The 10,762-nt window shown below is 34.0% G+C and overlaps 1 protein-coding gene across 1 annotated transcript; it reads right to left on the bottom strand.

Moving 5' to 3' along the window:
* Positions 1-390: 390 nt before the first annotated feature.
* Positions 391-10,248, bottom strand: LOC136806127 (branched-chain alpha-ketoacid dehydrogenase kinase-like). The gene is made up of 9 exons (XM_067062694.1): positions 10,058-10,248; positions 9,719-9,787; positions 5,933-6,043; positions 5,497-5,544; positions 4,716-4,835; positions 4,228-4,323; positions 3,507-3,709; positions 2,649-2,744; positions 391-1,967 (listed from the first exon to the last, which is right to left on the bottom strand). The coding sequence occupies exons 1-9, from the start codon at positions 10,202-10,204 to the stop codon at positions 1,661-1,663; spliced, it is 1,197 nt and encodes a 398-aa protein (XP_066918795.1). The 5' UTR covers positions 10,205-10,248; the 3' UTR covers positions 391-1,660.
* Between the last annotated feature and the right edge of the window lie 514 nt (positions 10,249-10,762).

Here is a 10,762-nt window from a genome sequence, read left to right as displayed (position 1 = left end):
AATGCCAGGCTGGTCTAAACGCAGCCTCTGTTGGGAGTTAATCACCGTGGTAATAATTTCAAAACGGGGCAAGTGATGTTGGTAACGTAATTTATGGAAAAGTTTATTCCATGATGGGCTCAAATTACTTAAAATTTATAATCGGTGCCTGTGTCGAATGAAAGATATTTTAAAGTCATATTTTCAAAAAAGAACCACTGCAGAGCGTAAAATGAAAATTTGGAACATATGCGGAGTCCAAGGGCAACCCTCTCGGTGCCTGTGTCGAGTGAAAAATATTTTAAAGTCATATTTTCACCACTGCGTAGCGTAAAATGAAAATTTAAAACAAGTGCGGAGTCAAAGGGTTAATCTTGTTAAAAAGGAGAAATAACAAGAGCAGTGCAGTAATTCATTGATTGTGGTATTTGAAATTTTGACAAATAACCATAAATAAAAAAGGGTAAATACAACTACAAGGGACTAAGTACACAAACGAAAAATGAAAAATTCTTACTCTACTCTACTCTCAGTGCGGGATATTAATTCATATACACACCTTTTAATAAAGAAAACCCGGTCTGGAAGCCTTTTATTTCTTTCCATTGTTTCTTACTTGAACTTGCGTTTGAGAAAATAGTTTGTTTTGCTCGCTTTTTGATCATGTGATTAAATTTTAAACCAATCCCAAGAGAAGTACTTGGTAACGTGATCAAAAACTGAAACAAAAAGTTAAAACAATAAGTTTTTTATACGGACTATGTTTTGATCGAGGAAATGATCCTCAATTACGATTAAAAATACTTATTGTAAGAATCGAGCTGATAGATGAACTTTGTTGTTAGGCTAGCAGACTACTAGGGCTGAACGATATCGCGCAAGAAAAAGCTAACGAAGAAGATCTGTCGGCAGGAGAAGCTGTCATCAACTTTTCTTCGCTCAACTATGCAGCCTTTTTTATAAGCAAATGCCCACCGCCCTTTTATTCCTGCCCTCTGATATTATTAATTAAAAGACTAGTTTGCTAGTCTGTACCGCTGTCGTCAAATTCAAAATATTCACGTCAATCAAACTCGGAAAGTCTCTTCTTTGTTGGTCTCGCAAAGCGAATGAAATAATACGTGGCTAAAACGTTTTTCAACCGAGTGAAGTTCCTCAAAGGAAGTACGGTGAATATGAAATTACCCACACTGAGTCTATTTAGTCAAACGTATGCCAAATTTTACGCTAACTATAAATACTATAAATAACTTTAAATAAAAGTCACTTAACACGAGTCAAAAATGAAATAGATTTTAAAATTCTTATGAATTTAAAATGTAGATAAATATCTTTAGTTGTCATATATAAAAATTTGGTCTTTAACCTTTAACCAAAGTGTTCTTTAAAAATATAATATAATGCTAAATAATGTTGCTAATTCGAAACTGAACATTGTATGATACATTGTCTCTCTAGATTTGGATACCAATATTTGGCGATTACCTTTTCTAATTTGCTTGATTCTAAATCTTCAGAACCAAATTCAAAAACAGAAAAACTCGAGATCTTTGGAAGATAGACTACAAAAAAACTACGTAAAAATCAATTGCGTCATCTCCTTGTAAAAATAGACTAATTTAAAAACACCTACCTTGAAACGTACATTTCCGTCTCTTTTTTCTTGAACGTTACACTTGAGTTAAATTTTGATGGAATCTGACGTTATATGAGCTATTCTCAAAAACACGTCTGTTCCTAACCCGACCATCGGCATTAGTGTTAGATTACCTCCAAGAAACTCCGTATAAGCACGTGACGAGGGTAACCCAAAACCGTGACCCGAGATGCGGCCCCCAACAGCTGTGACATTAGCGGCGTTGACGAGCCCATCTAACATACCACCTTGTTCAAATCTTTCTTCATCTTCAGCAGGTGTACTGGATTCAGAGTAACGAAAAATTTCTTCCATCCGATCCTCAGGTATGCCACCACCACGATCAGAAATTCTAGATGAGAACAGAATTTGTAAATGGGCTTTTCCAGAAAAAATGTGAATATGGGGAGAGGAGTGGAGGATATAATATCTTTTTGGAAATTTACCCCTGGACATTGAGAATTTCGACCCCCCCCCCAAAAAAAAGGGCATCAGTTGACCCCCTGGACATTCAAAATTACCCCCAAAAAGAGCAAAATTACCCCAAGACATAGCAAGTTTACAAGGCAAATTTTATAGACTTTTTACAACCCCTGGACACTACATCCTCCACCCCCATGTACGAATATTTTCAGGAAGAACCCAATGCATGCGAGAAAAAGGTTTACTTTATGACATAACCAAATACAGTTAACACTCTCTAATTCGACACGCTCTATTATTCGAAAACATTGAAAGTCACTGTCAACAAGAAACTTCCATGAAAAACGCTCTACCATTCGATAGGCTCTTTTTTTCGATGGAAATCCAATTCCCCTTGAAGATAGAATAAGGGAGCGTCAACTTGAGACTGAAAGTAAATGTTAAACCAGTGGGTCAAAACATGATTCTCTTTCCTGCCGAAAAACAGACGTACTAAATGTACGGAGGTCCCCTTTTTATACTTCACTCAGACAGAAATTTGTTTTAGTCCGAATAACTTTGAACATTGTTAAACATAATTTTAAAACAAATTTATAAGAATATATCTCACTTAATGATAAAGTGATCACTGTTGTTACATATTGTGACTTCTAAAGATGGGAGTGGCTTTTCTGTGTTTAGTTTCTTGTGTTGTAGGATATTCGCTCTAGAAAATAATGGAATAATCTTGCAAATGCCACATGCTTCTCTTTATGAAAAGAATACCACGGTTAAAGTTCCTACATGTTTTTCCAAAATTTGTAACAAAGCCAAGAGGCTAAAATAAAAAGGTATCGAAGGTTGACCCTCTAAGGATCATCTGTGCCAAATTTCATGCTTTAATCACCATCTGAAGTATTTTTGTGCTAACAGACCTCACTATATTTTTATTTTAAAGATATTCTATACTTTAAAGGTTTTGTTTTTACATAAGTGTTCCCGTTTCATCATATTAGATACATATTTCATATCAGGACATCTGCCGATTGTTATATTAAGCTGATATAAGCAATATATCAAAAATTTGAAAATATTTTTCTCTTTCTCTTTCTGACTAATCTTGTCTTGCTCCGCATCCGTGTCAATCCAATGTGAAAAAGCTTGTAAATTAAAATTGATTAATAAGCAAACGATATCACTCTTAGTTAAAAACAAAACCTTTTAAGACATAGAAAGGAGACGCGCCTCTACTATGCTGACAAAAAAAAGAAAAGACGAAAGAGTTTCTATAAATGTTGCTCGCGATGGGCCGAAATGAGAGAAACTTGTTCATTCTTTTGCTTACAAATGCTGTGTAAGGAAATTGTAGGATATACATCAAATGATTTACTTTAATTGCAAAGTTTTTTGAAAAAGGTCAAAACTCATGAAAATTGCTAAAAAGCCTACCTTTCCTTTGATAGTTTTAATGAAGAAAACATCAACTTACTTCATTGAATTCTTTAGTAATTCTTGTAAAATGTATTCCAGAGGTGACGGAAAATGTGGGAAACAAGACTTCGTGTGACCAGACAAAAATACTGAAGGTGAATGTCCCAATTCGTGTTCACACATACGACGACTATTGTAAACACATTTCTCAATGATTGCTTTAGGTGAGGTACGGGTACAAATGATGCCTATGTAGTCATTCTAAGGTTAAAAGAAACATTACTAAATGAAATTAATACAGTAGAGCCTCTACAGCTCAAACATCCATAGCTCAGACCTCTACCCTTGTGCAAAAAGGTTCATGAAAGAGTAATGAGTTTGAGTTTGAGTTTGCTGTCAAATGTCTAAAGTCATTGCATTGACACATTTAAAGATTCAGATATCTAAAGAGATACTCAGATGCCATGGTTTGATTATTTGATATATGAGATATTTGGCCTGCAGAAATCTTCTAGGGCCCTGAGTAAAACCTTCAAGTATTCTTATCAAACTATTTTCCAAAGTTATCACAATTTGAAATTAAAAAAATGGGCTCTTACACGGTTTTTACGTTTAAATGCTCTTGTTTTTTACTAAAAGTCTAAAAACTTTTGACTTGAATATCTCGACTTTGGAAAATAGATTATCCCTTTACTGTCATTCATTCATGGTATATTCAAACCCAGTCCCCCTTGAATCATCAGGGTCAATTGTTAAATTTTGATAATTATCTAACTCACCTTTTGATGACGTAATGCAACATGATGTTCAGCCAGAAGACGAATTCCAAGTCTCGATCTGATCGTTCGCTCAGTCAACGCTCCCAATACTTCGTACTGAAAAAAAAGTTTCTCATTTTTTGATTTTTTTGATTTTTTGATTTATTTGACTAATCTGTTATTTTTTTCTATTCTAGACACTAAAAAATGCTCAAAAATATGACATAAAAAATGACATGATAAATTAATGCAAATGTTTATTTATACAAAATCTTTTACAACTTAACGAGGACATTTTGGCGGAAGTTTTGGTGGATAGCTGAAAAAGTTTCTTTGGAAGGGATTTAATTTAGCGGGAATTTGGTGATTGAAAGATACTTTTGATCAAAACTAAGCAAAAAAAAGCTATGAAAGCTTTAAACTCTCAAATAGCAAAAATTTGGAAAATACATAGAATTAATCAAATTTTAGCGGGAGCTAAATTTGGCAGATTTCAGGTATTGACTTACTGAGATGAGATGTTTGACTTCATGGAAAGCTTTAGCTAAACATGAAATGACATCTTTGTGATCATCCAATAAACGTTGTATTAAGTCACTGTACTCTTTTTCCTCTTCTAGTGTTTTAATCTAGAGAAAATGAAAGAACTATTTTTTCAATAAGAGAAGAAATGAGCACTGTAATTCGGATTTTTCTGCTCCCAAAAGGAGTTTAATTTAATTTTTATGATTTTATTAAAGCCAGTTTTTTCACTGAACATACTGTCAGTTGGCAAACCTAGTGCCAGCCCTATATCTCATCTAAAGAAATGTGTTACTCTATCTACCTTAAGTCAACAAAGACAATGTCCCTGAAAAAAAAACACTATAACAGGGCGCCACCGGGCGGCAAAAAAATTTCTCTTCACCTAATTAATTTTTTCTTTTCTGTGCGCGTGCCAATGAAAACGTTAGAACCTTTCTAAAAGGGGACATGGTTTGTATTATCTTTCGGAAAATCAGAACTTAAAGGAAGCTGTTTTAGCCAAATAATAAACCATGGTTGCGCCTCCTTAGTCACTATATTTTTGTTGGCCCCCTCACTTTCAAAATCGTGGCGCGGGCCCTGTATAAGGTTTAATATGATTCATCGATCTTTAATTACTCTATTATTGTGAAATAATGCGCAACTATGTAAAACCCCAGATAGATTTTCAGATTTTCTTTTAAATCATATATAAAGGTAAACTAGGAAAATGGAGGTAATGACATGATGAAGCATGGAGACAAAATAGATGAATGCAATACATACCTCAGGGAAAGAGGACAACTTGTGGAACGCTCGTAGGTACAGTTCATACTGAAATATAAACAATTTTTTTCATTTTGGTTACTTTTATTCTATGGTGTTAAATGATACAATATTCTTTTTCTGTATTTTTTTTAGACCTAGGGATGCTGGTGATTTATACCATCTGTTTTCTATCCAAACCTTATCAAAAAAAGAATACAGTCAATAATTTCTTCTTCATGGGGTTAACGAAAATACTTTAAAACTTCAAACATTTAGATTTGAGAATATGGGATGATGGCAGGTATTTGAGAAGGGGTAAGTTTCATCACACTCTTTTTTGACTGGGGACCACCAGTAGTGACCTGGAGTACTGTGGTCCATGCACCATTATAACACCTACAACCCACTTTCTCAGAATGGCTGTTTAAAAAGCTTTAAACTTCAATTTACTTACAACATGTTGAACATTAGGGTTGATTGCAACAACATAGGGTAAACCCTGAAAGTCCATCACTCTTCTTGCAATACGTCGAGGCAGCTCAGATTGCAGGAAGCGGACACTTTTCTATTATAAAAAAGCTTTTAACAGGGGGGGGTCAACATCCAGATACCAGACCCATAGCCGGGTGGTGGTGTCTTTTTTTCCTTTAAAAGTCTGAAAAGTCAAGTTGGTATTGATGGGGGTGGGTCCCCCTTTTTTTAGAAAAAAGGGTTATCCTCAGTTGGTATTGATACCAAAATAGGGGATGGGTACCCCTTTTTTCCAGGCGGTGTCAATCGAACTGTTCGATTATCGAACTTAAATCGAACTCATCGAACATCAATCGAACTTCATCGAACAAAGAAAACTCATTGAACTAAATCGAACTTATCAAGAAATTTTCGTAAAGTTCGATCTAGCTGTTTGATCGGGTTCGGTAATCGAACAGCTATCGTTCGATTTTGTTCGATAAAGTTCGATGGTTCGATAACGAAAATCAGTTCGATAGGGTTCGGTTGACACTGCCTGGTTTTTTTAAATAATATGATTCAGAAAGTTGGTATCCATATCAAAATGACAGCAAAACTTTCCTAATTTTTGCCCTTATAGCTAGAAAATACCCCGGGGTACATATCAGTCTAAACAGGTTTCAATAGGATTTGTTTTAGCTTTTGAGTATAATGACTGTAAATGAGTAATAAGTTTAAATGACTTTGAAGTTTGTTTATTTTGGACTTTTTCGATATTTTCAAGTTTTATTTTTGATCAAGCCTGAAGCAAAAGCATTTTTTCTGTGATAGCATTTAGTAATGAGTGAATCTATTCTGTTCTAAAATTATGTACTAATAATAGCTTCTCCTAGTTTTTGCACATCGATTATATTCAGATAAGATTGATTCAGATTGATTTTGCTAGCTTCATTGGGTTTGTTTTTATTATATTGTCAGTTTTCAGTCATTTTCTATTTTAGCATATGACATTTTTTTGTGTTGTGTTGAAGAAAGAGTATTTTAAAAATGAGTTTTTTTGAGGTTTCTCTTAGTACCCTGTTTGTGTGGGAGGGGGTGGGTTCCCTTTAAAACAGCTTTAAACTCAAATTTGTCAGATTGGTATTGGTACTAAATTAGGGGGTGGGTCCCATGATATTTTGTCAAATTCAAAAAGTCATGTTGGTATCGATACCAAATTAAGGGGGTGGGTCCCCCTTTTTTCTGAAAATTATGATTTTCAAGTTGGTATCGATACCAAATTAAGGGGGTGGGTCCCCCTTTTTTCTGAAAATTATGATTTTCAAGTTGGTATCGATACCAATTTTGGGGTGGTGGTGTTAACTTAGCTCAAAAGGTCAAAAGTCAGGTTTTTGGGCTATGGGTTGGTATTATAAATGTTGACCCCCCCCTGCTTTTAATATTTTTATTTTTGTTTATTTCATTGAAATTTGAAGTATAGTAAATTCTCTTGAAATAAAAACAATGAAAGTGAGAAAGACATTTTCTTGTAACATCAAAATTATGATCAGTAGGCTTGGAAGGATAAAAAACAAAAGGGCAAAATTATTTTAAAGGGAACCAGAGACCACCTTGATTTCAAAAGGATATTGTGCATAAAGTGGAGCTTGTCATTGAATGATTTTAATTTCAGAGGATGCACAATAAAAAATGCTGAAAAATGAGAGCTCATACAAGTCTGTAGCACAAGCGAAACTAAAGTTATGGCATTTTAAAGCTCAAAAACTGCCGATTTTTTCCATGAAACAGAGTGTCACCCAAAAATTTGCATTGTTAAAGTGGTTAATAAATTGACACTGACTGATGAGTATGCTATCAAAGTCATGATTTTTTGCCATATAGCAACGATAACACTTTGAGAAAATCAAAAAGATTTTTGGTAACACTCAACCAATTTTTTTAATTTATCATGAATGCGGTACACATGATATGAAACGGAATCGGCTGTAAAAATCTTATTCAACTTTAGAACCCTATATAGGGTTAATGGAAAGGTTTTCAAGATGGATCAAATACTTAGATTTTGATACAAAGTTACTGTATCAGCTTAAACAAGCAACATGCTGAATGGACCTACCTAATGATTAACATCAGATGAAAATAAGAAAAAAGTGACAATAATTGTACAAAAATTCAGAATGGAAAAATAAAGCTTGTGTGTTGAATAATGTAAAATGGTAAAAAAGAATTTCCCCAAATACGAAAATCACTTAAACTATTCAAGCCCAAAAAACCTTTTAAGCTGTTTTTGGCCCAAATTTGCCCAAAAAAAATTTCCTTAAAAATCTGGCTCCGTCACATTTTGGGCATTGCCATTTTGCATCATTGTGCAAAAAATCAGAAAAAAATTATGAGTCAACATTGAGAAAAGCTATATTTTCTTATTTGGTTAAAGGGAATTTCCCCAAAATACGAAAATCCGTCTTTTAAGACGAATAAGAATTTTCCAGGAAAAACCACTGCAGCCATTCTTTAGAGAATCTTGCCCTCCATCTTTGTACAAAAAATCAGAAAAAAGTAATGACAGGATTTTACACAAAGTCCAAATAACCCTATTTTTAGGCAGTTTTTGGCCCAAATTTGCCCAAAAAATTTTTTTTTCGAAAATCGGGCTCCGTCACATTTTAGGCATTGCCATTTTGCATCATTGTGCAAAAAATCAGAAAAAAATAATAAGTCAACATTGAGAAAAGCTATATTTTCTTATTTGGTTAAAGGGAATTTCCCCTAAAATACGTTTTTTAAGGCTAATAAGAATTTTCCGGGAAAAACCTCTTCAGCCATTCTTTAGAGAATCTTGCCCTCCATCTTTGTAAAAAAAAATCAGAAAAAAGTAATGACAGGATTTTGCACAAAGTCCAAAAAACCCTATTTTTAGGTAGTTTTTGGCCCAAATTTGCCCAAATAAATTTTTTCTCAAAAATCGGGCTCCGTCACGTTCTGGGCATTGCCATTTTGCATCATTGCGCAAAAAATCAGAAAAAACTAATGAGCCAATCCTGAGAAAAGCTGGTAACAGAGGAACGGACGAACGAACGGACATGGGTTAATTTATAGAACCTCCACCGGGGCACCCGGAGGTAGGTCCAAAAATGTTTGAGGTGATATGGTTAAGTGAAAATTTCATAATTTTTATTTCAGTAAAGTAAGATAATTTTCCGTCATTCCGTAACCAAAAATGATTTCTCAATTAAAAACCAGTCTTCCCCCAATGGCAATTAATTTATGCCTGGTTTGAAAGTACTCAGTAAGAGGTAGAAACTTGCCAAATATTTTACTCTAAAAATGTTTCCTTAAAACTTTACAGTATTTTTAATTTTTCCGTAACCAAGATTTTTGGAAAATAAAACCCTCAACCGTTCAATCCAGGGAAGGCCAAACATGCTGTAAATGAGTTTTCTTGATCAATTGTTGGCCTATGTTGGATTTTGAATAACTAAAACTGCAGCATTCATTGTATTTTTTGTGATATGGCTGTGGCTGTTTTTTAGGCTAAAAAGCTTTAATTTCAAGGCTTTTTAGCCTGAAAAATGGCAAAATCAAGTTTCGGAAGTGCTGTAGCTCTAAAACAACTGCAAATGGGTTTAAGATACTATGAGAAATGATACATATAAATTTTAAAATGTTTACTGAAAAAAAATTTTCAGCTCCCAGATGCACTTTTTGGTTCCCTTTAAAATAATTTTGCCCAAAAACTTAACCCACCCAGGGTTTATAAACTTTTACAAAATGATGAATCAGATGTTTTTACCATAAGATGCCTTCCATCTTTAGATTTCCCAGCAAACATCAGCTTTTCTGGAGTTAACAATCTTACTGGCTATAAAATAAGAAGATGACATTATTAAACACTGTACGAACCAAGATAAACATATAAGTTGCGCAATAATAAAACAAAAAAGTAAAATTAATTCTGTTTTATCATATTTTACTTGTATGTCCTCTTTCCAAACTTTAAAAACATAAAAAAATTAACAGATACTAGTTACATCCTATAAATGAGATATATAGACATAATAAAGCTTCTCAGTTAATGCTTACAAAAAACAAATTTATTTTTTAGAATAGAAATAAAAAAGCAAGCAGATACCTTTCCAGCCTGATCAATAATTGCAGCTTGATTATAATGTGCCCATTTCTTCTCCAAACCATAACTGGGAAAAGTGCTTTTCTTTGCACTTTGGCTTGTCTGTATCAAAAGTCTTTTGAAAACAGGAACAAGATTTCTTTTCAGCATTCTTGCTTTTGTTGCAACTGTTTATCACTAGTTCATGTTATTTCTTAAACGTAATTTATACAAAATATTATTCAAAAAAAGAGAACAACAACCCATATCTGTGCTTAATAAAATGCAATATTAGGGTGTAGTGGGATAATGAAAAAGGATGTATATACCATGTGTGATTTGAGATTGATTTTCAATGTAACACTATCTAACGTGGTACCTATTGCAGAGTAAGGGGTATGCTATGCCAGGGTCATTCTTGTCTAGATACCACCAGTAACACTAATAACCCGATCACCATTCCTCACGGACATCTCCATTCCTCAATAATCCTCTTCTATTCCTCACCATTCCTCGAACGTTCTTCAGGAATGGATATTTCAAAACTTTGTTTTAGCATTCCTCATCTATTCCTCGAACGTTCCTCAGGAATGGACATTTCTGACGTAATTTTTAGGTGTTCCTCACTCATTCCTCGAACATTCCTCAGGAATGGACTATTCATGACGTTATTTTTAAACGTTCATCACTCGTTCCTCGAACGTTCCTCAGGAATGGAGATATTTCTTT

Source organism: Clytia hemisphaerica, unplaced genomic scaffold, assembly GCF_902728285.1.
Source record: "Clytia hemisphaerica strain Z4C2 unplaced genomic scaffold, Clytia hemisphaerica genome assembly, whole genome shotgun sequence".
Lineage (NCBI taxonomy): Eukaryota > Metazoa > Cnidaria > Hydrozoa > Leptothecata > Clytiidae > Clytia > Clytia hemisphaerica.
This window is presented reverse-complemented; position numbering and strand designations above follow the sequence as displayed.

What these genes read in the sequence shown, in the direction of transcription:
- LOC136806127 (XM_067062694.1), bottom strand. Translation starts at nt 10,204, where the DNA reads ATGCTGAAAAGAAATCTTGTTCCTGTTTTCAAAAGACTTTTGATACAG. An exon ending in AAGATGGAAGGCATCTTATG is followed by an intron (nt 6,044 to 9,718) that starts GTAAAAACATCT and finishes TTTTTATAATAG; the next exon opens with AAAAGTGTCCGCTTCCTGCA. An exon ending in AGTGATCACTTTATCATTAA is followed by an intron (nt 1,968 to 2,648) that starts GTGAGATATATT and finishes GTTCTCATCTAG; the next exon opens with AATTTCTGATCGTGGTGGTG.